At 45.4% G+C, this 26,148-nt stretch overlaps 5 protein-coding genes and 6 non-coding genes across 11 annotated transcripts; 5 read left to right on the top strand and 6 right to left on the bottom strand.

Moving 5' to 3' along the window:
- Positions 1 to 710: 710 nt before the first annotated feature.
- Ptr (patched domain-containing protein) lies at positions 711 to 15,580 on the top strand. The gene is made up of 9 exons (XM_002138938.4): positions 711 to 1,465; positions 8,025 to 8,155; positions 8,227 to 8,372; positions 10,931 to 11,145; positions 11,218 to 11,399; positions 11,468 to 11,811; positions 11,871 to 12,209; positions 12,502 to 12,815; positions 12,878 to 15,580. The coding sequence occupies exons 2-9, from the start codon at positions 8,025 to 8,027 to the stop codon at positions 14,768 to 14,770; spliced, it is 3,564 nt and encodes a 1,187-aa protein (XP_002138974.2). The 5' UTR covers positions 711 to 1,465; the 3' UTR covers positions 14,771 to 15,580.
- Positions 7,157 to 7,230, bottom strand: TRNAN-GUU (transfer RNA asparagine (anticodon GUU)). Its single transcript has one exon. It is a non-coding gene; the product is annotated as a tRNA-Asn (tRNA).
- Positions 7,415 to 7,488, top strand: TRNAN-GUU (transfer RNA asparagine (anticodon GUU)). Its single transcript has one exon. It is a non-coding gene; the product is annotated as a tRNA-Asn (tRNA).
- TRNAE-UUC (transfer RNA glutamic acid (anticodon UUC)) lies at positions 8,933 to 9,004 on the bottom strand. Its single transcript has one exon. It is a non-coding gene; the product is annotated as a tRNA-Glu (tRNA).
- A 573-nt stretch (positions 15,581 to 16,153) lies between the features above and the next one.
- LOC4805569 (C-type lectin 37Da-like) lies at positions 16,154 to 16,768 on the bottom strand. The gene has a single exon (XM_001361917.4). It carries the CDS (start codon positions 16,754 to 16,756, stop codon positions 16,241 to 16,243), a length of 516 nt encoding a protein of 171 aa, XP_001361954.3. The 5' UTR covers positions 16,757 to 16,768; the 3' UTR covers positions 16,154 to 16,240.
- Positions 16,769 to 16,963: 195 nt separating this feature from the next.
- On the top strand, positions 16,964 to 17,659 carry LOC4805570 (macrophage mannose receptor 1). Its single transcript, XM_001361918.4, has 3 exons — positions 16,964 to 17,124; positions 17,185 to 17,293; positions 17,361 to 17,659. The coding sequence occupies exons 1-3, from the start codon at positions 16,990 to 16,992 to the stop codon at positions 17,633 to 17,635; spliced, it is 519 nt and encodes a 172-aa protein (XP_001361955.2). The 5' UTR covers positions 16,964 to 16,989; the 3' UTR covers positions 17,636 to 17,659.
- Positions 17,660 to 18,138: 479 nt separating this feature from the next.
- Positions 18,139 to 18,772, bottom strand: LOC6899046 (C-type lectin 37Da-like). The gene has a single exon (XM_002138937.3). It carries the CDS (start codon positions 18,731 to 18,733, stop codon positions 18,218 to 18,220), a length of 516 nt encoding a protein of 171 aa, XP_002138973.2. The 5' UTR covers positions 18,734 to 18,772; the 3' UTR covers positions 18,139 to 18,217.
- A 1,047-nt stretch (positions 18,773 to 19,819) lies between these two features.
- Positions 19,820 to 19,892, top strand: TRNAR-ACG (transfer RNA arginine (anticodon ACG)). Its single transcript has one exon. It is a non-coding gene; the product is annotated as a tRNA-Arg (tRNA).
- Positions 19,893 to 20,282: 390 nt separating this feature from the next.
- Positions 20,283 to 20,355, top strand: TRNAR-ACG (transfer RNA arginine (anticodon ACG)). Its single transcript has one exon. It is a non-coding gene; the product is annotated as a tRNA-Arg (tRNA).
- A 172-nt stretch (positions 20,356 to 20,527) lies between these two features.
- Positions 20,528 to 20,600, bottom strand: TRNAK-CUU (transfer RNA lysine (anticodon CUU)). Its single transcript has one exon. It is a non-coding gene; the product is annotated as a tRNA-Lys (tRNA).
- Positions 20,601 to 23,717: 3,117 nt separating this feature from the next.
- Positions 23,718 to 25,438, bottom strand: Cyp6w1 (Cytochrome P450 6w1). The gene is made up of 2 exons (XM_001361916.4): positions 24,940 to 25,438; positions 23,718 to 24,871 (listed from the first exon to the last, which is right to left on the bottom strand). The coding sequence occupies exons 1-2, from the start codon at positions 25,399 to 25,401 to the stop codon at positions 23,804 to 23,806; spliced, it is 1,530 nt and encodes a 509-aa protein (XP_001361953.3). The 5' UTR covers positions 25,402 to 25,438; the 3' UTR covers positions 23,718 to 23,803.
- Positions 25,439 to 26,148: the final 710 nt, after the last annotated feature.

The raw sequence follows: 26,148 nt of genomic DNA, 5'->3' as shown, positions 1-26,148 counted from the left end.
GGTCCTCATATGGATGGCGTGGGTAGAGCGAAAATGGCATCAGAAATGAGATTTAACCGATTGGGGGCCCTTAGGGACTGTTTTCATTCGTTGGATTGATCTTAAAATTAGTCCTTACTTTTATCTTATCATAATTAAATGAATATATACATAAAAGTCCAACAAAGTCCCCAAAATAAATACATATATCATTTATCATAAAAAACCCCTACCAATAGCCCACTAAGCCATCACATTTACTATCTTCGAGTATTTTTGGCCATCTTACAGCCTAAGCAAACAGCATTCCTTGCCATAAACTCGAAACACTTGTGCGGATCGGATGCATAGTTCCAATGAAACCTCCACTCTTCGTTCGGGTCATAAAAACCCTGCCGAAAATTCAAATGAACTCGCGCGATGGTAATTCCCATTAAAAACGCTGCGCGCAGGCGCAGAAGAAAGTGGCGATTAATGAGCGAAAATGCGACCTTCAGACTGTGGCAGCAACAGCTGTGGATGGCGGATGGCGGATGGCACACACCTGTGCACAGAAACAGGTATGTGTGTCCGAAGGAAAGGCGAAAGAAAGATTTTTCCCGAAAATAAAACCACTGCAAACCGGTGCGGTGCAGTGGAAGAGAGCGCTGGCCAACAGGTGAGATAGAGAGAGAGCAGCAGAGAGCGCATTGAGCGCGGTGAGTCGCCCGCCATCACGTGCATGTACCATAGAGAGGTGGAGAGAGAGAACGTCTAGCGACTTCATTCCATTCCGATACGTGGTGCGTGGCGGTTGTGTGCGCGCAACTTTCTTTCTTTCTTTCCTTTCGGCGAAGGCGCCCACTATTGAGAGCAGAGTCGAATCAGTGGCAACAATAGCCAGAGCCAGAGCCAGAGCCCCAACCGACATCACAGAGAGAGAGAGAGAATGTTCATTCGAAGCCCCCAATCAAAGGCAATCAAGTAGGGGACAAAAGACGACAAAAACGTCGCGCTAACGGTCACTGAAATTGAAATTGTGCAGCCCCCAAAAACGTAAGCGCCCCCTCCCTCCCCGCCGCCAAAAAACGTAAGGCTGCTGATCAGCCCCGTGCCAGAGCTAGAGTCAGTCCGTGAGACGGTCTCATAGCCAGCGGTCGCCGTTCCGTGCTCGTGCTCGCGCTCCGTGCCCCCAGCCCGTTCCCTGCCCCCCGAACCGACAACCCCCCGACAAAGTGAAACGTACGATGGGCCAAATCAGTGCAAAGTGTGTGAACAGTGTGCAATTGCTTCAATATTACTAAGAAAATTGATTGACCAGCATTCAACAAAAAGAAAAAAAGGTGGTTTTCGAAAACTGCTGGAAAAGTAGTAATATCTAAAATAGTTAGCAGCTACAAAAAGATATAGTATAGTATATTACTTTTGGGTGCATATAGTACTCGGAAAAAAGCAAATCTTGGATACGAAACGAACCGATTAAGCGAGAAATATCGAAAGCTAAAAGGTAAGTGCGAGTGCAAGTGCAAGTGAAGATAATTTCGCAGTACGCTCCCCCGATTATCGCACTTCTCTGCCTCTCTCTCGAAGCTTCCTGAAGTGTCGCAGTTATCCTCTGATAGGGGAGGGGGAGGAGGAGGAGGGTGGATGGACTCGACTCTCCAGGGGATGAACTGCGGGCTGGGCACAATTGCGTATCGCCATGTGCGCTGGAAAATGCGTAGCAAGCCACAGAGACACGACACACTGACAAATTGAATGTTTTCTTGGGAATAATTTTGGCGAATGAACTGATTTTCTCCCGGTGCACAAATTACGGAACCCTAATAGAAGTAAAGTGATGTCAGTAAAGAGAAAAAAAAGAGAATTCTCAAGTGACAGGCGGAAACAATTGTTCCAAAAAAATAAAAAAAAATTAAACTTAATATAAATAATAATAGTTCCAAGGGTAATTTAAGTTAGAATTTAAATTGGTGTGTGATTTAATGGGATTTCTCAGTAATTTCTCAGGCAATAAAACTTAATGAATGTGTTTTTCGAACAGCGTTGGCTTGCCACTGCGAATTGCAACTGCAACAATAATCTGCCACCGGTCCAAGTCCAACTTTGTCTCAAAAAACCCCCCCCTGAAGAAACTCAAAACATTTGACAGGTAAATTAAGGCAGCACACACACACACACACACGACAAATTGAGAGCGGCATACGGTTACAATTGCAGCAGAAAAAAACAAGCCACCTGAGTGGTGTGGAAACTGGCACCGAAAAAGATACCCAACCCGAATAAAATTAAGTGGAAATTGTTCAAGGAAAATAGACGAAGATTGGTCAATAGGCGAACGCCATACAGAAATGGATTTTGCTCCCATATGCATCAGTTTTGGACACAAACTCCAAGTAAAACCGATTACATAAACCCCCCCTCCCCACCCCTTCGCTGGTGAACCCCGGCCGGAATGATCCGGTTTGGACCTGACTTTGGACCATCCGCCAACATAACAGCGGGAGTTGCAGCCCAGTTAATGAAAGTTCAAGTGAAATTTGCCGAAATCCGAAACCGGTTGAATGTCGGACCACTCTGCTGGTCAATTTTCATATCTGCTTAATATCAATTATTATGTTCAAGGCCGAAGCCACTCTAAAACTATCTCGAAGGTACAGTTGAGCAAAAGGCCCACCTGGGCAACAGGTAGATGGATCTTCCTTTTGTTTGGGTTTTCCACCAGTTTTGATTTGGGATTGCACAGCAGGTAGCCTGGCACCGCTTTGAACTGGTTTTATTTAATTTTTTTTTGGGAAAAATTGCTCCGCAAAGATCGATTACTTTCAGATCAGTTTTACGGCTCAATTAATCAATCACAGCCCTCAATTAGCGACTCCACAAGCAGCTAATAGTTTGCTAAAATTCACCTAAACCCCATAATTGATGTTTGCACAAATCATTCACAGCAAAGGCTCTAAAAATGTTGTGAAAATTCAATGGGCTCTCAGAGGTGGAGCTGGGACTGAACCCGAAACCGCAAGCCGACTGTCGCGTGCAAGCTGAAAGGAAAAGTGTCTAACGCTGCTCCCCTCTCTCTCTCTCCCTGTGTTTGGGGCCCAGAAGATCGATCTCCCGCACTCACACAAAAAGCCCCCACCCTAGCCTAGCCTACCCTACCATATAACATATACCATATAATGATATGTGATCAGCATTGCACTTTCTTTTTCTTTCTTTGTGTCTTTCTCCTATCGTTTCTTTGCCGCTCGTTGCGCTCTTGAGAGAGTTTTCTATCCCATTTTTTCTGAGAGGTTTTTGCTTTTTTCTGCTGTCATCTGTGTGTCAATTGGTTGATTTATTAACCCGACAGGAAAAACTCTGTCATAATTAACTAATTTCCCCAAGGAAAGTGAATCCAAGGCAATAAAAACGTGAAGTGGAAAGTGCAAGTTATGGAAACGTTTGCGTGTCTTTTTTTCGCTCAATTAACTCTAATAGAGCGATGTATTAAGGCTAAGATTGGTTCTATTATGATATATTATGCTCATTAAAATGGGGGAAAGAGAAAAGGCTGATCACTCATGAGGAGATGCCTCTACCCTTGAGGCTAAGAACTGTCAAAGGCCGAGCACTCATTGGCGCATCAAATGGATTATTATTGTATCTGACAAATGTGATATCCGATATGATGGATGGCCAAACCAGTTGAGCATGAATACCCCTCCCTTTCTTATCATTATAAACGATCCCCGAAACTACCATAAACTCTCAAAGCTCCAATCTTTACACACTCAATTTCCGCTCAATGGGTTTTTAAGCTGCATTTTATGAACGAAATCAGATTAAGATACTTATGTCGGATGCTGCCACTGCTGCTCCACTAACCCACAGATCTGTGTGTCTGTGTGTCTAAACAGAGACCCAATAAATCCCAAATCAAAAGGGTTTCTTCGCCTAAATGGTTAATTAATGCAAGAGGCAACAAACAAATCAAAAAAAGAGTTAAATTCAGATTGAAAGCGCTCGACGAAGAGTGTATCTGTGTGAGTGCTTTCTGTGTGTGTGTGTGTGTGCTTGTGACCCAGTTCCAGTCCCCGTCTCATCCATTCCCCTCAAGAGGCGCAGAAAAAGTAGAAAGTGAATTTTTGTCTCGGCTTCTGCCTGAAGGCAGAACCTGCCCTAGCACCCTGCCCACATTGTACCTACTATTACCCCCAAAAAAAACTAAAGACACATATATGTAAAGAGAGAGAGAGAGAGATGGAGGGAGGGAGAGAAAAACAAACACAGTTAAGGCCCTCAATGTTAATTTGTTAGCCTCGAAGCCAACTAATTAAAATTCATTGCAAACATTTCTGTGTGGCAACCAATTTCAATTGTGGGAGACCTCTATTTACTGTTGCCAAAAAGAAACAAATCTGATTCGGCTTAAGTCGGGCTTTGACAATAACAATAATTATTATCCAAAAAAATGTTCAATCTCTCTGGCCATATGTCACGCCCACGTGCTAAGGTCATCGTCGATCGTTGGGTCGTTGGATCGTTTCTTGTGTTCTACTTCAATGACTCGACTTGACCCAAATTTCGGCTAAGGCAAACAGCAATAATGATTGGAAAAAAGCACATTCCAGAAATACAGATATTTAAATATTAATTAATATTAATTTTGCAATTTGTTGGCAAATATCGGCAACAATAACCGCAAGCCAAGCAGCCACGCACCAAAAGTGAAAGTTGTTGACTTGGCCAGAAAGAAAAACTGACCAAAAATGTTTGCATTCGGTTTCTGCTCGCCTCGCAGTCAATTTTTTGCGCTGCCTCGCTATACCACTCCACTCCACTCCACTCCCCGACTCTTCGTCTTCGTCTTCTTTTTCTGAGTAAATATACATTATATAAATTGTTTAAGGCTGGCAAACATCTAAAGCTTCGGGGCCTGGACAAGACCGGCAGTTATGTAATGCGCGAACAGCGATTAAGGTGATGATGAAAACGTACCAGTTGCAAAAAAAAACCCCCCAAGAACTGGTACCCAAAAAGAGAGGGAAAAGAGTGAGGGAAATTCCGATGAAACCACCAGCAGAAGAACAGATGAAATCCAGGCATAAACGCAGAGCGGAATTCTCCTGGAGAATTGACCCAAAAAGATTTTCTGTCAAAAAGAAATCAATTTTAGCAAAGGAAGCATCAAAAACCATTAACAATAAAACCACAAACAATAAAACGTCAAATTGCCCGAACACCGAAAGTAAAAAAACAACAAGAAAACAAAAGACTGAAGCGACAAACTCATTTTTGGTCAGGCCAAAAACTTTCTCAAGCCAAAACGTAAAAGCTTTTGAAACGCATTCCAATCCCCAGTCCGTCCCCCGACTAAACATTCGCGCATTATCGTGAACATTAATAAAAGATATATAGAAATATACAGAGACTCTTGTGAATAGCCAAGAAATGGGGTTAGCCAAGAGCAAAAAGAATCCGCCATGAATCAAACCGTTTTGACCTACAAATTATGCAAAAATCTAAACCGAAAAGTATACGATTTTTTGGGATGGTCTCCGGCTGACAGTGTTTGTTTTTTCGGGGAGGCAACTCAGTTTTCTTGGCACGCATTTCGCGGCTCCTCAAGGCACTCTTGGGGCTCACTTGAGCTGTGAGTCAGGCAGGTGTCGATCGGACATCGAAATTGTGATTTCAGTTTCGTTTCGGGTTTCAAAACACAAACAGAAAATCGTTTTAGTCATAGCAACTACTGGCCTGGGAGCGCAAAGAAATGATAATGCATTTTGACGTCAAAAGGTTTTTGGGTTAGAGATAGGCGAAAGGGGGACGGGACCACAGATGATTATGAAAACTGAAGCGTTGATGAGTGGACTTCGGAGGCGAACTTGCGACATGAATTTGTAAAGTTCATTAATGAAATTTGAGCGGAATCGGGGCACGTTCGTTATGAGAGCCTAACAATATTGTACAATATTTATTTTTAGCTTTAATTTTTTTCTTTTCTGCTTTGCATAACCACGTAAGGGGCACCCAACCCCTTGATGAGACACTAATTGCTAATAAAAGATGTGATTAGAGGAGTGGTAATGCCAAGCTGATTAAATTAATGGGAAAATGATAGCGTATGTTCCGAATATCAGTTGAAACGATTCCCAAAAAGAGGTTATAATTTATTATTTATCAACAGCATCATTGAGCATGAGTCTGCCCAAGTTATCTAGAGTTTCAGCCGCCTTCAGGTGGCCTTTCTTTGCCTTTGATTAAATCACATTGACACCATGAACTGAACCGTTATGTCACCCCACACCGTTGCTGAATTTGGAGTCAGAGTTGGAGTTGAAGTTGATGTTAGAGTCGCTGTAACCTTGAGGCAACGGTGCGACTCATTTTGGCAGGCGAGAGCGTGGCTTAAGCTCAATTCGAAGTGCTCGACTTAGCCATGTTGTAATCTTAGTGCTTGCATACCCACACAGATATCCACTGTACATTCATATAATTGTAACAATTTTGTAAAAGTGCAGCGTCAGTTGTCGTTGAACCCGAGAGGCGGAGAAACAAGATACAAAATGGAAAGTAAACTGGGCTCCCGCTTTTCGTGTTTTGGCTGCTCGCAAATTGAATTTTTCGGCTGCAATCACCAGACCGAATAATGTTCGGACACGAAAGATTTCAAGAGCAATTCGGCACGAGATGACACCTTCACCTGCCACCTGCCACCTGCACCAGCAGCTTCAGGCGCCATTTTGTTGTGATGGGTTTCCCTATGTACATATATGTATGTATGTGCCAGTATTGCTGTCATTCATTGACTGAACTAATGCCAAAAGCTAATGTTCTATTCATGTTCAGTACGATCCAGCAGAACATTCATTTATAATGCCTAGGCGCCCAAATTGGTGGGTTGACAATCTGTGTGCGGCATGACAAATGGCCCAAACGAATTGCGCAGCCATAGAATGTACGAAATATACGCAGAAATATTCATAAACACACCTGAGGCTTAGAGCGGGTGAACAAGGAACTGTTTGACAGGGCAATTAGTAAATGCAAAGAAATACAAAAATGGAAAAAAAGATAATAAATTTCTAAATAATTATTCGTGACTGTTAAGAACTTTTCTGGTCTCCTCCAAAAAGACGGAGACCGATACCCCAATTTGCAAGGCTTAAAAAGAGAAAGAAAATACGAAAAAGGAGAAGTAAAATATTAGATGCGCCCCCGGGTGGACTCGAACCACCAACCTTTCGGTTAACAGCCGAACGCGCTAACCAATTGCGCCACGGAGGCAGTTGTTGCTCTGCCGGCGATTGCCGTAGTTCTACCTTCAGCGCACGCTCGCTCTGCTGTTCTGCTGGGGACCCTTCTACTTATAAATTACAGACTTCTTAAGCATTATAACATACTTATTTCGAGATGCTTGTTAATCTGATGTTTTAACAAGAATTGGTGCTGATTTTTCGCTGCCTGCATGGCCTCCGTGGCGCAATTGGTTAGCGCGTTCGGCTGTTAACCGAAAGGTTGGTGGTTCGAGTCCACCCGGGGGCGGACACAAATTTTTTGCCCAATATTTTCCTACTTTTATTGATTTTTTGAGTAAAAAAATATTGATAAGTGTGTGCTAAAATGTTATCGCTGCGTACTTGACTTCTATAATCTTGTCAATGAACGCTATTACGGGGTTTCCTTTTCTCGTTATTGTTGCTCACTTATTTTTTTTTTTGTGTGAAGAGAAGCAGAGATGAACAAGGGCATTTGCCGAGATTCAAGTGAGGCAGCCCAAAAACAATGCGTGTCTAAAGTTTAAGTTGAAGGTGTCGATGAACAAAGCCAAATAGACACGGCAACGAACATACGAACACAGATGTATCTAGATATATGTCTATATACCGAACAACACTCGTAATAGCTCCAATCTGTTGTCTTTTCACCTTCGCCGGACAAATCGCATTAGAGCTCGACAACAACTTGCACGCGATACTGAGACGGTGCCCTAATGTGATATTAGCTAATGGATCCCATTGTAGAACATTGTTCAGAGTTCAAGCTAACAATGTTTTTGGCTTCTCTCTTTCCCTTTCCAGATGGCTTGCGGCATATCGTGTGTCGATAAGACACTCAACAAATCGTTCTACCATCTGGGCCTCAAAATAGCCAAACATCCTGGATATTTCATCATCATACCGGTCCTGTTGACTCTGCTCTGTATGACGGGGTAAGTACTAATACGATCTAGATCTTCTAGGATACCCTTAACTAATGATATTTCGATGATATGTGATATAGCTATCAACAACTGAAGTATCAAATCGATCCCGAATACCTATTCTCGCCCATTGCGGGGGAGGGCAAGACTGAACGTGCTGTTGTTGAGCAATATTTCAAAGTGAATTATACGCATCGCTTCAATGTCGGACGCATTACGAGGCCCGGTAAGTGACATCAAATATACTCATACATACGGATAAACATATATGTATATATTATAAGTATGAATCGTGTGGGTATAATGATGACAATTATGGCAAACATTGGGCAAGTGAAATGGGCTCTGGCAGTGGCTGTGGCGCCCCATTTGGGGTCTCTGACGTTGCGTCTTCCAATTAAATGTTGCCACACTTTTTGCACCTTGACGCACCTCCTCCGACTGTGCGCTCTCTCATGTGCAATAAATACTCATAGTTTCAGCACTACGTCGGGAATAGAGACACAATACCTTTATTTTTATTATTGGGGTCTTGAACTGCGGCTACGTTTTACAGACTATTAACTGCGCTAAATGGTTTATTAGGCAAAGCCGCCAACAACAATGGAAATCAGCAGAAAACATTAATAGTAATAATAGCCACAACAGTAACAAACTTCAACAAAATGCCGCATAATTGCCAAATGACATTGTGCCACAAAAGCCAAAGCAGTTGCAGAATCCAAACTAAAAAGAAACCAAAAAAAAAATGAAGAAAAATGAGATTACATTACAAAAAATTGGAGTTTCCCATACCGGGAATCGAACCCGGGCCTTCTGGGTGAAAGCCAGATATCCTAGCCACTAGACCATATGGGAGGAGGTGACTGTTTGAAGCCAAAGTGCAAATATAACAGAGTGCCAGAGTACAGTTCCAGACTGTTATATAAGCTAAAAATAGTAGTGTTTTGTTTGCAATCGGTTTTACTGCCAGTCAAGTGTGCGGTGCGAGGGAGTGATGGGTACACTCGGCCGAGTATTTATATGCACATGTGTACGTATCTGTGTGGGCCATAACCAATTGGTGGGTGGTTGCGTTAGTTAACGTACTGAATGTTTGCTCGAACCGAACTAAATGTTTATCCACAGCGAAAAGGGTACAGTACAGTTGTTTCTCTTTCGACTTAGTTCGCCATTTGCATAATTTGGCATTAATATTTCATTTGCAAGCACACAAGAGGAAAATGGGAGAAACGAGTGTAAAAACTAGGGGGAAAATGCTAGAAACGTGTGCTCGAAACAAAATGAGCTTCGCTCATAAAAATGCATCATACAGAGTGCAGCGAATGGTTTCTGATCTGGTTTTATGGCTTAAAATTTCGCTTCGAAAGAGCATTTGCAATTATTCTTGCGAAATAATTAACCTCATTCTGTTGGACTGCACTCGATGTGCAACGAGCATCTCCAAGACTTCGCCAGCTCCATCTTCAACTCCATCTACGAGTATATATGTAGATCTGACATCTTTCCGAGTACGTGGAGATTGGTACCCGTTCGCCGACTCTTCATCATTGAACTTTGATTTTGACAATCGTCTGTGGCAGTAGAAATGAAACTCTGCCGAGTGTATGTGGAGGCCACCAACCACAAGAGATCCACAAGCAAGAGATCCAAGCACCAAGAGTCTCAACGGTATTATCTAGACCGCATTTAGTCGGTTACGACCAGTTAGCCACCAATGCGCTGCGCTGCGCTGTGCTGTGTGCCTCGCCACGGTTGCACTTTTGGCCGGCATGCCGCACACGAATGTGCCGCAAGATTGCAAATAGCAAAACTTGACGCTTACCGAGAGCCGAGCCACTTTCCCCGTCTTTGAACATTATCGTATCTTTTTTATGGAGCGCAACAACACAACAAAAGCAGACGACGAAAAAAATGTTTAATTTGTTGCATTTTTTTCGCTTTGTTAGTCCGCCCAAATGTTATATAAAAATTGATTTGTCCGATAAACATTTTAAAGTGGATCGTCATCTAATATTTTTTTTTTGTCTATCGTATTGTCTGGCAGTTAGGATATCCGGCTCGGCTTGGCATAGATGTTTCCTGTTTGGGATGTTGAGAAAAGTGTGTTGTCAACGAGATACTTTCCTACTTAGCTCCTCAATTTGTTCGATAGACTGCGAAGACTCTCGCTTATTCGATTGTTGTCTAATTATTTTTTCCTTCGTTTGAATAAATCTTTCTGTAAGACGTGAATGGGTTGCTTATGACAGTAATTTTGTTGCTCAAGTCTCAAGCTCATTCATAAATGGGTTGGAAACAAAGATATACCGATAGGAAAACGATGATGTATACATATACTCATCCCCTAAAATCTCTCAACCAATCTTCTAAGCATCTTTTGGGGTGTTGCTCTGCTACGTGGAATGTGGCACGTTTTCTGGTAGCTAGGCGGATACTTCTTAGGTATATATCTATAACGATTTAGTGTATAGACACATGTCTACAGACAATCACTGACGCAAGTCCACGAGGCTGCATTGGTTATGGCGCATTAAACACAAATAACGATTGGAACAATCGGCCAATATCAAGTGGTCGATGGAGCAAACACAAACGAAATAATAAAGCAAAGGCAGAATTGAATGAAATTCAATGCGAATTAAATTGAAATTATTGTCACGTATCAGCGTGTGGAGAGCAGCAGCCTTCGGAGCAGCCGGAGTGCCCAAGTCCAAGCCAACAAATGATATCTAATTGTTCGACGATAACCATGGGCTAATCGATCATTTTTCCACCTTTCAGGTCGCTTCGGACGGGTCATAGTGATAACGAAGGATGGCGATGAGAACATGATACGGCGTGAGGTCTTCCAGGAGCTGAGGACACTGGACAATCTCATACAGAATGCCACGAGCACCTACGATGGGGATACGTACACCTACAAGGATAATTGTGCGCGCTGGGAGAACGAGTGCTTCGAGAATGATATCCTCAACCTAGATGCTCTGATGGATGATGTGAGTGCCCAGAGGAATCATTCGCTCATCGAATACTATACAAATTCCATGTCCATCTGGGTTTCCTTTTAGCTTGAGACGGGACAACTGAATCTGACGTTTCCGTTCATGTTTAATCCCGTCACCTGGGATGCCCATCTATTTCCCGTTTTCTTTGGCGGCACAAAGCTAACGGAAGACAACTATGTGATCAGTGTGCCGGCCATACAGCTGGTATACTTCGTGACCGCCGACACCAAGCGGCAGGATGCCAAGTGAGTTCCGTGGCGGATCAAATCCATAGCTTGTTTCGGAGGTTAATGTAATGTAATGTGTCTTGCAGAGGCGCCGAATGGGAGGAGACCTTCCTGCGGGTGGTGGGACATGCCGAGGACTCTGGACTGTTCAAGCACATCTCGGTGTCGTACTTCGCCTCACGCACCCTGGACCACGAGCTGGAGAAGAACACCAAGACAGTGGTGCCCTATTTCAGTTCCACTTTCCTTCTGATGGGTCTCTTCAGCATCATTACCTGCATGATGGGGGATGCCGTGCGATCCAAGCCCTTCCTGGGTCTGATGGGCAATATTTCGGCCATCATGGCGACACTGGCGGCCTTTGGCCTGGCCATGTACTGCGGCATCGAGTTCATTGGCATCAACCTGGCCGCCCCATTCCTGATGATTGGTAAACAGAGGATAAACCCAAAAATCTCTCCCATTCTCTAAGCCGATTCTCTCCTATAGGCATTGGCATCGATGACACATTTGTGATGTTGGCTGCCTGGCGGCGGACAAGGGCCAAGATGCCGGTGGCCGAACGCATGGGACACATGATGTCCGAGGCGGCGGTGTCGATCACCATCACCTCGGTCACTGACTTCATTTCGTTTCTGATTGGCATCATCAGTCCCTTCCGATCGGTGAAGATATTCTGCACCTACTCGGTGTTCGCCGTCTGCTTCACGTTCATGTGGCACATCACCTTCTTTGCCGCCTGCATGGCCATCTCGGGGTACAGGGAGCGCAAGAATTTGCATTCCATATTCGGCTGCCGGGTCCAGCCGATGTCGGTGGCCATTAAAGGTGAGTGAACTTCCCAAATCGGATGGGGATGGGGCTTTTGTTTTGTTTTGATTTGTCTGTTGCATATGCTACAAAGTCCACTCGGCCAGAGTTTGAGATGTGGACAGAGAACCACAACAACCGGCTCAGAGATTGCAGAGCTGCAGCCAGCAGCTGCAACATGAACTTGATCGTGACTAACTAGACTAGTGGCTGCAAATGCTGGCTAAAATTGAGGTCAATGGGAACTTGTCTTACCGCTCAGTTGTTCACACTTCTTTCTGTTTGTCTGTCTGTCTTTGCCGCTTTGCAGAGAAACGCAACTTCCTCTACAAGGCGATCATGGCGGGCGGCATCGATCCCGCGGATCCCGACAATCCCATCGACAACAAGGATCACATGCTGATGGCCTTCTTCAAGGACAAAATGTCCGCTGTGATCAACAACAAATGGTGCAAGGCCATCATCATCCTGGCCTTTGCCAGCTATCTGGTGGGGGCCTGCTACGGCATTACCCAGATCAAGGAGGGCCTCGAGCGGCGCAAGCTGTCCCGTGAGGACTCGTACTCCGTGGAGTTCTTCGATCGGGAGGATGATTACTACCGCGAGTTTCCCTACCGAATGCAGGTGAGTGGTGTCCAAAGATCTCCATAGTCCCTCAGTTCTGATCTGATCCTCATTCTTTGTAGGTGATCATTGCCGGGCCATTGAACTACTCGGATCCGTTGGTGCAGGAGCAGGTGGAGAATCTGACGAGCACATTGGAGCACACCTCGTATGTGACCTCCAGGCGCTACACCGAGTCCTGGCTGCGCTCCTTCCTTTCCTTCCTGGACCGCAACACCGAGCTGCTGAATGCCACCGTCGACGACGAACAATCCTTCATCGACGCGGTCAAAGAGCACTGGCTCTTCCCCGGCAATCCCTTCTCGCTGGACGTGCGCTTCAACGACGATGAGACCCAGATTATTGCCTCGCGATTCCTCATTCAGGCCGTCAACATTACAGATACCAATCACGAGAAGGAAATGGTGCGGGATCTGCGCCAGATCTGCAGAGATTCGCCACTGAATGCCTCCATCTTCCATCCCTACTTCGTGTTCTTCGATCAGTTCGAGCTGGTGCGTCCCGTCTCGCTGCAGGCCATGGTCATCGGAGCCATCATCATGATGATCATCTCGTTCATCTTCATACCGAACATCCTCTGCTCGCTGTGGGTGGCCTTCTCCGTGATCTCGATTGAGCTGGGCGTCGCCGGCTACATGGCCTTGTGGGACGTCAATCTCGACTCGATTTCGATGATCAACCTGATCATGTGCATCGGCTTTTCGGTGGACTTCACCGCCCACATCTGCTATACCTACATGTCCTCGAAGAAGCGCAGTCCGAAGGCCCGTGTCCGCGAGGCCCTTCACTCGCTGGGCCTGCCCATCATCCAGGGATCCAGCTCCACGATTCTCGGTATTGTGGCTTTACTACTAGCTCAAAGCTACATCTTCCTGGTCTTCTTTAAAATGGTCTTCCTGGTGATCTTCTTCGGGGCAATGCACGGCCTGTTCCTGCTGCCTGTGCTGCTCTCCCTCTTCGGACCCGGCTCCTGCCTGACCTGGACGGGTCGGGACGATGGCAGCGAGGCTGAGGTCGACGACAGCCTGGACGAGAGGAAGCCGGAGAAGCCCTTCTCCCAGTCGTACTATATGCAGTACCCCACCATGGGCATCAATGGACCCTATGGCTCCAAGGGCTTCCTCGGAGCTCCCTACAAGGCCTATGGCGTGGACGAGAAGGACCAGGGCCTGGGCACCTCTGGCGAGGACTCGTCGGAGAGCAGCTCCAGTCGATCGCAGCGCCGCCAACAGCTGGCCAATGCCGCAGCCGAGGAGGAGGCCGCACAGGATCCCCGCCGCCGTTACGAAGAGGGCTGGCGTCGCTCCTCCTACCAGAATATCTACGGCGGCCCGAATGGCAGCATCATCGCTGGCCATGTCCAAGCTCAGTTCCAGGCCCAGCCCGATCTCTACGGCCAGCAGGTGTCGGCAGCCGAGTGGCGGCAGCGCCTGGACGCCCACGAACAGCAGCAGCAGCAGCGCAGCCGGCAGCGACGCAGTCCATACGAGAACTACGACCTGGACATGCAGCGGGCGCGTCGCAACTCCCACGGGGACATCATCGACATGCAGGGCACCCCCAACTCCTCCGTGGATGAGCGCCTGCGGCGCCAGTATCCCCATGATCGAGTGCTGAGCGGAGGCAGTGGCGATGAGGGCAGCTATCGCCAGCAGTCAGGGCGGGACTCATCCCCGATTGCGGCTCAGCCGCCACTGGGGAACTCGTCCTCGGCCAAAAGGTACCACCGCCGACGCTCCTCTGAGGACTCGACGCGCCACCACCAGCGCTGGCCGGCGAATATCGAGGAGCGTCGGGCGCGACGCACCCAATCCCCAGCCCAGCGACAACCAGAGACTGCCCCGCCCAGCTTCGCCTACCGCTCGTCTTCCCATCACAATCTCTACCAGCCACAGAAGAACGGCAAGGCCACGAAACAGCCTCCCACATACCAATATGGGGATTATTATCACTAAAGGAATGATCCATAGAGAAGAGGATATCCATGGAGAGAGAGAGAGAGAGATGTTTGGCGTAACGGACAGGAATCTACATAGAGAGATGGACCAGAGCAGAGCAGATCAGAGCAAATTGTCTTGTCAACATGATACTATACTAGTTAAGTTAGGAGATCTTTCAAATGAAACTACACACTAGCAGGTGGTTCTGTAGGTATCCTCTCTCTCAACCGATTTTGTCTTCATTCTGTAGTAGCTTGCCCCGCATTTGGAACACTATGTAGAATACTCAGATTAGGAAACAGACAAACCCTACTCTTGTTTCCCACAGTGTGAAACAATTGAAAATGATCGATTTATTTATGCGAAAACCATTTCATTCAGCAGAAGAAACGAGCTCCCAAGTCACACAACTTAAGGTACCATCTACACACAAATACTAATATATGTATAGTATATATGCTAGCATTATGTCTACATGTTACTTGAGTCAGACTTAGGGTTCCTTCCCCATATCAGTGTTTATTTAAATTAATTTCTAGCTTTAGTGTTCAATGATGATAAATATAAATATAATTATTGTAAAGACGACATGAAGATGATGATGATGATATATATATGTTTTGTATAGTGCAAAAGCAACGCTGAATATTTAATAACTATTATTTTTTAGGGGCCACTTCCTTGGGCCACAGACACAGACACCTAAACCTACATAGGCCTGATGATATGCTTAGCCTGTACTGAATCTTAAGAAATCTGGGGACAAGTTTGTAAAGCGTTTACAATTTTTGCTATTGAATAAAAAATTTTATATTTTCCTAGAAATTCACGAGTAATTACGACTAAACTTTTTTGATAAGTAAATGGCTTTTTGAGCGACTTCTGATGGCATTCTTATCGCGCAGACTCAGCCTTAGACTCAGACTAGGGGCAGACCTCTTGTTCAGAATGCTTTTCATATTGCTCAGGACTGATATTCAAGCTATTACTCTGTCCCAGCGTCTGCCCACCAATGCGACGGCACCGCAATCAAGTAAGATTTCCATTTCTGAATTCCGACCGTATCAAGTATGGCAGGAAATCCCAGCTACGCCGCAAGATCAGAACCCTCAGTATGCGAAAGATGGCAAAGAAAACATACAAATTTAAGATTTACTTCAAAATTATTTCTGTTACTTTGAAATGTAATTGTAAACTTAATAAATCGTTCGTTGCATGTGTTTCACATGGAAAAAATTATGATTTCGGAGGAGAAATAATTTGAGCTTGAATTGCGCGCCAAGAATGCATAGAGCTTTTAAACTCTGTCACGTAGCAGTTAGAGTTGGCGCGGCTGCAGTCATTGTGGCGGCAAATTTAAATTGCTCCCATCACCAGCGTCAGGAAGAAATCATTTAGTTCTGTTTTGCTGCTGAATATTTTATTGATTTATGTATAATATGTTTATAAACCAACACCGATCAATTCTAGGACCCATGGTCTCCACTAATTGACGTCGTCGAACAGGCATCGTTTCTCGCACACAAAGTAGCGATGCTCGCTGCAATCCTCGTTCACCCAGGTACTAGTGATGGCATAGAGGCCCAGACAGTGCCTGTTTTCGCTGGGATAGTAGTCGAAACCGGGCTGGAAGTTGCGGTAGGTGAAGGTGCGTCCGTTGCTGAACCAGATCCAGTTGTCGGAATTGGCCAGATCCGTGCCCGAGGTCCACACGGGTTCGTTCAGCAGCTGGAGCTGGGAGCTGCCGCGTGTGTACAGGAAATTGCGCAGAGCCCGCTGATCGCTCTCCGTGGTGATGCTAACCAGAGTGTAGCCGTAGGAGGCACAGGTGGCCTGGGCCTGGTACCAGTTCACCTTGGCAAAGGTGCCCAGGGCGTACTTCCCATCGGTAACAACGAATGGAGAGAATTGGATGTCAGAGGTTGAATTTCCATCGGGTGATGGCGTCCTTTGGGCCCAGACCAGGCCGAAGAGCAGACAGATGAGAGACAGGGAACGCATCGTTGCTTCGTATAAGCCAATACAGAGTGCAACTATCCTTATATATACATATTTTTGCACCCTTGGCTCCTAATTGCCTTTCGCATTCATCACTGTCATCCGATCCCCCCGATAAGCAGCGGGAATCTGGGATAACTAAGCACTTTGTCCAAATTGGTTTAGCTTCGCGATTCTTAGCCTTAGACTCAGACTATAAAAAGGGTTTCCCTTAGGGGCAGACACCTCTGTTCAGAATGCTTTTCATTTTGCTCATCGTCTGTGGTGTCACTGTAGCCACCAACAACACTAATTTGGAGTTGATATTCGGTTACGATTGTAATCCTTTGGTTCAATGCAATGAACACTATTCCGTAGCGACTTTTGCCAAGGTAAGACCCGGTCACCTTCTAAGTTCTAGCTATTTCTGGGTATCTTTTGGGTCTCTTCAGGTCAACTGGTTCGAGGCCCATTACATTTGCAACAGCGTCGGTGCCGTCCTAGCCACTGTGAACAATCCGGATCAGCATTTGCTGATGCTTCAGCGTGTCAATCGTAGTAGTAAGTCTTGGAAAACCCCCAATCCCATTCAGCCAAAGAAAACCTCTAATGTTGCCCATTTTCCTAGATTATGTCTTGGGCGATAAGCGCTTCTGGTTGGGCGCCACGAATCTGGTGGAAGACGACACCTCATGGAGCTGGCTGAGCAGTGGGCTACCCATGACGTACAGTCTCTGGGCAGAGAAGGAGCCGCCGTCGGATGAGAATGCTAGCGATGCTTGCCTTATGCTGGGCCTAGACACAATGTGGCATGCGGCACCCTGCAATCAGAAGTTCAATTTCATATGCGAGAACATTTGTCTGTTGAACGACACTACCATCAACAATCAAATATATGTTTAGGACTTATTTTGAATGTCAAAAGTACAAGATATTGGAATTTCAATATCAACTATACATATGTCATGGGGGCTAAGAAAAAGCTTGAACCTTGAACTGAAATTCGTTCCAGGGCTGATATTTGTGCTATCAGTAAAAGGCAGAACTGTTCCTGCTGGAGGTCAGGCATCACGAAGAGCAAGTCCCAGCGTCTGCCCAACAATGGGACGGTAATATTTGAATTGCGCTCCAAGAAAGCAGAGAGCTTTTAAGCTGAGTTACGTAGCAGTGAGAGTTGGCGCGGCTGCAGGTATTGTGGCGGCGAATTCAAATGCTCCCATTACAGCGTCAGGCAGAACATGCGTATTGTCCTGATGCCGCTCTAAAAAAGCAACACATTTGAATACAATCTCCTTTGGGCAATCCGAAAATCCGCCAGTAATTGCCACCTTCCTCCAGGCGTCTTCTCCCTTTAAGAACTTAAGCTTCAGAACCATTTTGCCTTTGAACATTCAGAAATCATTGAATTATGTTTTGCTGCTGAATTATTTATGGATAGTATGTTTATAAACCAACACCGATAAATTCTAGGACCCATGGTCTCCACTAATTGACGTCGTCGAACAGGCAACGTTTCTCGCACACAAAGTAGCGCTGCTCGCTGCAATCCTCGTTCACCCAGGTACTGGTGATGGCATAGAGGCCCAGGCAGTGCCTGTACCCGCTGGGATAGTAGTCGAAACCGGGCTGGAAGTTGCGGTAGGTGAAGGTGCGTCCGTTGCTGAACCAGATCCAGTTGTCGGAATTGGCCAGATCCGTGCCCGAGGTCCACACGGGTTCGTTCAGCAGCTGGAGCTGGGAGCTGCCGCGTGTGTACAGGAAATTGCGCAGAGCCCGCTGATCGCTCTCCGTGGTGATGCTAACCAGAGTGTAGCCGTAGGAGGCACAGGTGGCCTGGGCCTGGTACCAGTTCACCTTGGCAAAGGTGCCCAGGGCGTACTTCCCATCGGTAACAACGAACGGAGAGAATTGGATGTCAGAGGTTGAATTTCCATCGGGTGATGGCGTCGTTTGGGCCCAGGCCAGGCCGAAGAGCAGACAGATGAGAGACAGGGAACGCATCTTTGCTTCGTATAAGCCAATACGGAGTGCAACTATCCTTATATATACATATTTTTGCACCCTTGGCTCCTAATTGCCTTTCGCATTCATCACTGTCATCCGATCCCCCCGATAAGCAGCGGGAATCTGGGATAACTAAGCACTTTGTCCAAATTGGTTTAGCTTCGTTGGGTTCTCGTTTCTCGTTGCACTTTGCAGTTTGGCGTTTGCCATAAATATTGCTCCCTAGTAAATCTCAATTTCAAGCTCTGCGCAAATCCGTTTGCCATTTTTATGTAGAAGTTTTCTCTTGCTAATAATGTTATCCCTCCCCTCCATCCAAAAAGTCGGTCGGATTCGAGCAAGTGTAAGGAAATTTATCGAAAAAATGTAAAAGCATATCTCATTTAACTCTGCTGTCAGCTGGGGGGACGTTATGACGGGTCAAGGATTGAACCGAACCCTCGGTCCAACTTTTTCCCCCACTCAATCTCAATGCACATTTCCTTCCTTTCTCTGACTATACTATCTGTGTGTGTGCCGTCTGTTTGCGTGGGTGTGTGCGTGTTGGCCAAGTGTTTACGAGTCCCTTTGGTATTGGGCAGCAACGAAATGTGCAAACACAGATCGCTGCATTCCACAATCTATTCCCTTTAAGAGAGCAGGGAAATTGACATAAAATCAAAAACTGCTGGAGCATTCTGTGTCGAAGGGGGCGTATGCGTAATATGATTTCTGTGAATGGCTCCCCATTCAGATTCACATTTGCATTTGGCCATTCAGCACAAAAGGTTCGCATAGCGAACAAGGTCATTTCATGGCTGGGGGAAACAGAATGTCAATGGAATAAAAGAATATCGTGGTCGAATTTTTTTCAATATCTTTCCAAAATTGTCTAAAAGTTTGATTTTATCATGATTCCACGTTTGATTCCTGGCAGGATCGTGCCATATCTTTCTTTTGTATAAATATATGTATATTGTATTTTTTAATATCTCTTCAGTGTACACCATATAAACCCATTGGCTGCCTAATCTTCTTCAATCCAAACCCTTTCCATATCTTTTCAATATCGGATGGGTGTAATCACACACCCCATTAGCAACGGGTCCTGTGGCGCAATGGATAACGCGTCTGACTACGGATCAGAAGATTCCAGGTTCGACTCCTGGCAGGATCGGAGATATCTTTTTTCATTTTTATTTTCTTATATACATACATATTTCATATGTTAAATATTACTCGATTAAAGCCACAATTTTTTATTTTCTATGACACCGAATCTTATTCACCCACTATGCAAAACCTTTGATTGTTAAATTTGTATTCTTTTCGATAGGTCTATTGATAGATGGATATCTATAGATATGTACATAAATTATATATAGATATATGAATGCATGTTTTAGGCTCCTTCTCAGAGAATCAGAGTTTGTTTCTTTCGAAAATAAAGTACCAACAAGTCCCATTTATAATAATTTCATATACCCATAGGGTTAAAATTAACCCCAAGCCCTTTCCATATATTCTCAAAAACGCAAGCCAGTATTTAGACGCCCAAAAAGCAGCGGGTCCTGTGGCGCAATGGATAACGCGTCTGACTACGGATCAGAAGATTCCAGGTTCGACTCCTGGCAGGATCGCAAGAGTATCTTTTTTTTTAGTTTTTTTGCTTAAATTATTTGTCAATTTGAATACGTCTTCGAATATTTAAATATATTTATTTCAAAAAATATTTAAGAAAATTTTCTGAATATTTTCCAAATTTATTCAAATTTATTCAAATTCAAAACAAAAGACCAAAAAGTTTGATTTCGCCCAACGTGGGGCTCGAACCCACGACCCTGAGATTAAGAGTCTCATGCTCTACCGACTGAGCTAGCCGGGCACTTGCCTCACCATCCGCAAAGTGCTCATTTATCGGAGAGAGCGGTGAAGATCGGTTCTCTTCTAATGATAAAAAAAGTTCTATGAATAAGAAAAACGAGTATTTATGTAACTTTCCACATAAATAGGTATTTCCGCGTTGGTAACATGAATATTTATGTTATGAAAATAAATCTATAAATAAAACAGCTTATGGAATTTTTATCTTGCCATATAAAAGAACCCACCCACAAGTGAGGCAATTTTCAAACATTCTCCACTTTGTTGAGCAAATTGAGCTGTTCTCGGTTGCCCTTTGTTGAATGTGCACAATTAAATGGTGAAACTTGTTGACAAGATGACATGATCTATTAGCTTTGGTTATTTGTCTTTGCTTGGTTGCAGGGAAACGGAAAAATTGCAATTAAATTGGATGCTTGATGCTGCAAAAGACACACCACTCCCTCCCCCCACAGACAACAGAAAGTCAAGCAGGATAAATGCAACGAACGTCCCCAGCGGACTAAGGCTCCTGCAGCTCCTTCCTTAACTTAATTTATGCGTTTGCCGGAGGGATAGGGACTGGTGGGATGTTCTTGGCTTTCAGCTGTTGAACATTTTCGCAGCACGTAAAACGAAGGTCGTCAAACGCTTAGCTTTGTTTTATGGCGTAGAAATACATCTTAGGACCCTCAACTTGCTCACTTTCAGAGACCTTCTGGTGAATGTCATTCGTGGGAGATTGGACAAGGCTGAAATAATTGAAACATGGTTAGTGTTAGTCTGTGTGTGAGATTGAAATGTTCTTAAGCTGCGGCTTGACTGAAAATCAAGTTCTTCACCTAGGAGTTTTAATAATCAGCCTAATTAGAGCCGGAATGGTGACTTGCCTTCGTATTCAACGCCTTCTTTTTAGGATCCTCCTTTCGTTAAAGCCACTGTTTGGTTAACTCCTTTCTTGGTCCCTCGTTTATGCCCTAGAAATCACTGCAACCGACTGCAAATGCTTCATTAAGATTGTATCTTTCTCCTTGGGTTGTGGTCGTGGTCGTTCCTTTTGTTCGCTTTCCTTTCCTTTCGCCAAATGTCCGCCATCAAAGCTAAAGACAGTGACAGGGTGACCCAGGCAGCCCGTTCCTTCCGTCTTAATTAACAAATTTCCCGATATACTCGTACTCTTCGCTGTCACAGGGTTCTACTTTCGTGGGGTAAAAAGTTTCCAGCTAATTAGAAGACCAGTAAGGACTAGGGGGAGCCATGCAATTTGCGAGTTTATTAATTTTATGTCGATTTGCATGCAATTTCTGGCTCAAGGCAAAGCTTTATCTGAGCTTCAGTTCGTTTATGATGCTGGGAGCCGAGCATCACATCCGAGCGTAATCTAGCAGAAAGACATTTCATGGGTGCCACTAGCTAATTAAAACTAATGGTCGACTGCCATCAGGCATCTGGCGGGGACGACTACAGGTGGATCTGCCCCCCTCGTCGTTTTGAGTGGCTTTCCTTGTTCGATTCGGTTCGGTGTGGCAGTGGCAGTGGCAATGCTGCAATTCAATCGGAAGACAAAGCCACTCCCTCGAAAGGTAGCAAAAGTTACGCAATATAAAAGACTGGCACGCGATTTTTCGATACCCCATTGGGGTTAGGTGAGGGTGGGGGGTAGGGGCCCGCTTGCAAATCCGACACGAAGGTCAGTGCAAAGTCATTCCAGTTGTTGCGTGCCACGCATTTCCCAGTGTCCCTGGCAGTGGCAGTTGCAGTTGCAGCAAGAGAGACAGTAACAGTAACAGTGGCACCCTTAGAACAATTCAACTGTAAATTGGCTTAACGGTAGTTTATCATTAAATTTGATGTCATTTTATTTCACGTTGCGTTGCACGTGAATTTTTCGATGTCTTATGTGCATGCGGAACGTGTTTAGGGACAAGGAAATGTTAAGAAATGGCCAAGAAAATAGAGCTAAAAGTTCCTAAAGCAGGATTAGGAGAGGTAGTTTGCGTAGGATAGGATTAATCTTGCATTCGTTAAATATTCCATCTATACAAGCAAATCTTTAATCTCATTAACTGAATGTATGTTGTTCATATACTCTTAGTAGGAGTACGATCCTGGTTCTCTAAATAGAATGCATTTCATTCTTAACAACAACAAAATCTGGCCTATCTACTGAAAAGATATCTCTATAATCTCTATAAAAGATGTCCCTGTAGAATCTTACTATGCTAATTATTCATAGAGAAATCTCTTTAATGAATACCTTCTGAATATGTAACCTAAATACACCTGTAGCTACTCCAAACTTGAATCTATCCCAGGCTTAACCCGCAGTAGTAATAAGAAACCAAACCATTTATTATTCAAGCACAGCACTGATTGTATATCAAGAGACAGACAGATAATACAACCCTATTGGCCGGCTCATCTATAATTAGCCAACCCCTTGAAGGCCATTACGTGAATAATCCATGGGACCCGCTCATTAGGCGACCGACTCCTCTGCCCAGATTCCCCTGGAAGTCAACTCTCGTGGCGAGAGTAAATTGACAATTGCATTAAGTGCGTTAAGTGCTTTCATTCTGAATGAGTGCGAGACGAGTATGGGTATGGGTATGGGTATGGGTATGAGTGCCTGGGTGAGTGCAACCAGCCACAAAGGCAACAGCAACAGCCAGTCACGACATGGTCCTTACAAAAAGGATCCGACAGCTGTGTTGTGTTGTGGCAGCTTTTTATCCGTCGAGTAAGCAAAAGTTTTTATGTTGCAACTTGCCACCAAGCAAGCTGCTGTGGCAAGCCATTATGACATTTTCCTTGAAGGATAATTGTCCACGGGGTGTCCTTGACAGTAGATGGGAAGTGGTATTGGTTCCAGGGATAAGCGGACGTACATATACACATCTATATATGACCAAGGTTAAGCGGTTATGCAAGCAATAGCGTTGTCAAAGCGTCACCTCCCTCTCCAATATGGGGGGGGGTGGGACTTGGAGATAATTAATGTAATTTACCTAATCCCATTCTAATCCCACTCTATAAAACAGGTTATAGAACAACTAATAAATGACTTGAGAGCCATATAGTAATCATTCTGACATTTGAGGGGCTTCGCTCCAAGCCGTGACTTGAATAAAGATTGAGGTCATACGTGAAAAACAATTTATAAACTTGCAACAATATTTACATAGGAACGGATCTACTCTGTAGATAACAACAAAAGCACTGAACCTACGAAGAAACCCTCTCCACTCTCAGATAGATCTCATCCTTGGAGGCAAGAACACCACAAAAGGGAGCAAATTCGATCGTCTTCACGGTCTTATCGCACCGCAGGACGCGATGATTGCGCAGTAGATGGACGAGACCGAGTTTCGATTGCAGGAGACCCAGGCGCATACCAATACAGTTACGGGGTCCCACACCGAAGGGCATGTAGGCATCCATGTTCAGTTTGTCCCTGTTGGAGGCATCGAAGCGTTCCGGATCGAATTTCTCCGGTTCGGGCCAGTACTTGGGGTCGCGTTGTATGGCCACGGCCGACACATAGACGGGTGTTCCATCGGGCAGCTCCATGTCGTGGTGTGGAGCCAGAGTGAAGCGTTCGCCCTGTGAGGGCTGGGCGCATTCGCGCTCGGCATATCCCACGATGGGGTACAGGCGCAGGGTCTCGTTGACCACCTTGGAAAGGTAGGGCATCTCCTGGATGCGTTCGTAGCTGATGTGATCGTCGTCGCCGAAGTATTCCTCGATCTCCTGCCGCAAACGATTCTGAATCTCTTCGTTTTTGGCCACCTCGTAGAGGGCCAGCGTCATGGTGGAGGAGCTGGTCTCGTAGCCGGCCGTCTGGAAGACAGCCGCCTGGGCCACCAAATAGTCCATGTTCTTGGCCTTATTGTTCTTGTCCGGACTGGCGGCAGCCTCCCGTTTTAGGGCCAGCAGGACATCAACGAGATCGTTGCGACGCAGTCCGGACCTTTCTCTTTCCGCCATAACATAGTTGATGCTGCTCCGGATAAACTGGGAGGTGCTCTTCGAGAAGACCTTTACCTTGGCCAGAGTGGTCAGAGCCGGCAGCATGAATATGATCGCAAAGTCAATGGCCCGACTCACGGACGGGGCGAAGATGGCCTGGTTGTGGCGGAAAAATTCGCTCTTGGGATCCTGCAGGGCATTAGCATCCAGGCCGAAGGCTATCGTCGCAATCAGATCTGTGGTGAAGCGGGCACACAGACTCTTGATCGTAACTATCGAGTCCTTCGGTTCACGGCCAACATTCGCCTCTAGATTTTTGCCGATCTGCGGATGGCAAAGAAGAAAATTGTTATTCTTGAATCGATAGACCTATAGATTCTTCTTGTGCTTACCTTCACCATCAATGGATACATCTGCTTGATCTTGCCAGTGGTGAAAACAGGGGAGATCTTGTTGCGCAGCTCCTTCCACTCCGGGCTGCGCACGAAGAACAGATTGTTGTAGCCCAGGGCATCGTCATGCGGATCCGTTTGCAGCTTTCGATTGGTGAAGTAGCTGAATTTCTTGATCATCACCGTCTTAACCAGGTCCAGATCGCGTATGACCAGGGCTGGCCGATAGGCCAAGTACACACCGATGATCGGCTCGTTCTCCAGACCGGGAGCCTCGTGGAACTTCCTGATCTGGTCGAAGAACGGCAACCGTCCGGTAAGGAACCCCACCGTATCACCCAATATGGGCAGTGGCCCTATTTCCTTCACCCCATGGCGCTTCCAAAAGCTGTGGCGCCGCTTGTGCCACACGTAAAACACGATCGCCACAGTGGCGATCAGAAAAAGTAGCTCAGTGGACATGTTGAAAGCCGCAACTGCAGTGAGCGACTATTTGCCCGCAAACTCTCGGAGGGGCTTTTAACGAAACGATCGCCACAGCATTGCTGATAGTAAGAATATGAATTGGTGTAGGCCAAGGCGTAGATGCTCTAACTTTTTCGCTTATCAGCAATGCGAATTCTCCCAAACAGTGGCAGACATCGAAGCCAATACATCCTTCCCATGATAAGGGTATCTAAAAACGCTATATAATGTTTGAAATGCTAACTTTTTTGTCTAGCCTCGATGACTCGACTAAATGTTTGCATGAATTGGCGCTCCGAGTGATTTGAATTTATTTTTTGCTGGGGGCCAGTCAGCGTGTGTGGCTTACTTTGTTGAGGCATGATTAGATGGGAACTCCTCCGACCTGTACAACGGGTCTCCAGAATCGTATACAGAACACAATTTATAGAAAACGTTGCTACTATCAGAGTTTTGTGTGTTATCGCCACGGGAATTTGTTTGTCTTTGGACTTGTTATTGTTTCTTCATTCTTTAGTAATCGCATCGTTGGGGATTGTATATCGATTGATGGTCTTTCGAGTCATATTATCATCTCTCCCACTCTCTCGATCGATCTATCTATCTGTCTGTCTTTCTCACCTTTTCATACTCGTACTCTTGAGATTATACTGGTTTTTTTCGTTTTATTTATACACATGCTATTTTGTTTATTAAGTGGTCTAACAATAGACCCCGCTCACCGTTCTCCAAAAAGATAATACT

Source organism: Drosophila pseudoobscura, chromosome 3 (assembly GCF_009870125.1).
Source record: "Drosophila pseudoobscura strain MV-25-SWS-2005 chromosome 3, UCI_Dpse_MV25, whole genome shotgun sequence".
NCBI lineage: Eukaryota > Metazoa > Arthropoda > Insecta > Diptera > Drosophilidae > Drosophila > Drosophila pseudoobscura.
Note: the sequence above shows the minus strand (reverse complement) of the source record. Positions and strands in the feature narration are given on the sequence as shown.

What these genes read in the sequence shown, in the direction of transcription:
- Ptr (XM_002138938.4), top strand. Translation starts at nt 8,025, where the DNA reads ATGGCTTGCGGCATATCGTGTGTCGATAAGACACTCAACAAATCGTTC. An exon ending in TAGATGCTCTGATGGATGAT is followed by an intron (nt 11,146 to 11,217) that starts GTGAGTGCCCAG and finishes GTTTCCTTTTAG; the next exon opens with CTTGAGACGGGACAACTGAA. An exon ending in ACCAAGCGGCAGGATGCCAA is followed by an intron (nt 11,400 to 11,467) that starts GTGAGTTCCGTG and finishes TGTGTCTTGCAG; the next exon opens with AGGCGCCGAATGGGAGGAGA.
- LOC4805569 (XM_001361917.4), bottom strand. Translation starts at nt 16,756, where the DNA reads ATGCGTTCCCTGTCTCTCATCTGTCTGCTCTTCGGCCTGGTCTGGGCC.
- LOC4805570 (XM_001361918.4), top strand. Translation starts at nt 16,990, where the DNA reads ATGCTTTTCATTTTGCTCATCGTCTGTGGTGTCACTGTAGCCACCAAC. An exon ending in CCGTAGCGACTTTTGCCAAG is followed by an intron (nt 17,125 to 17,184) that starts GTAAGACCCGGT and finishes GGGTCTCTTCAG; the next exon opens with GTCAACTGGTTCGAGGCCCA. An exon ending in TCAGCGTGTCAATCGTAGTA is followed by an intron (nt 17,294 to 17,360) that starts GTAAGTCTTGGA and finishes CCATTTTCCTAG; the next exon opens with ATTATGTCTTGGGCGATAAG.
- LOC6899046 (XM_002138937.3), bottom strand. Translation starts at nt 18,733, where the DNA reads ATGCGTTCCCTGTCTCTCATCTGTCTGCTCTTCGGCCTGGCCTGGGCC.
- Cyp6w1 (XM_001361916.4), bottom strand. Translation starts at nt 25,401, where the DNA reads ATGTCCACTGAGCTACTTTTTCTGATCGCCACTGTGGCGATCGTGTTT. An exon ending in TGTATCCATTGATGGTGAAG is followed by an intron (nt 24,872 to 24,939) that starts GTAAGCACAAGA and finishes TGCCATCCGCAG; the next exon opens with ATCGGCAAAAATCTAGAGGC.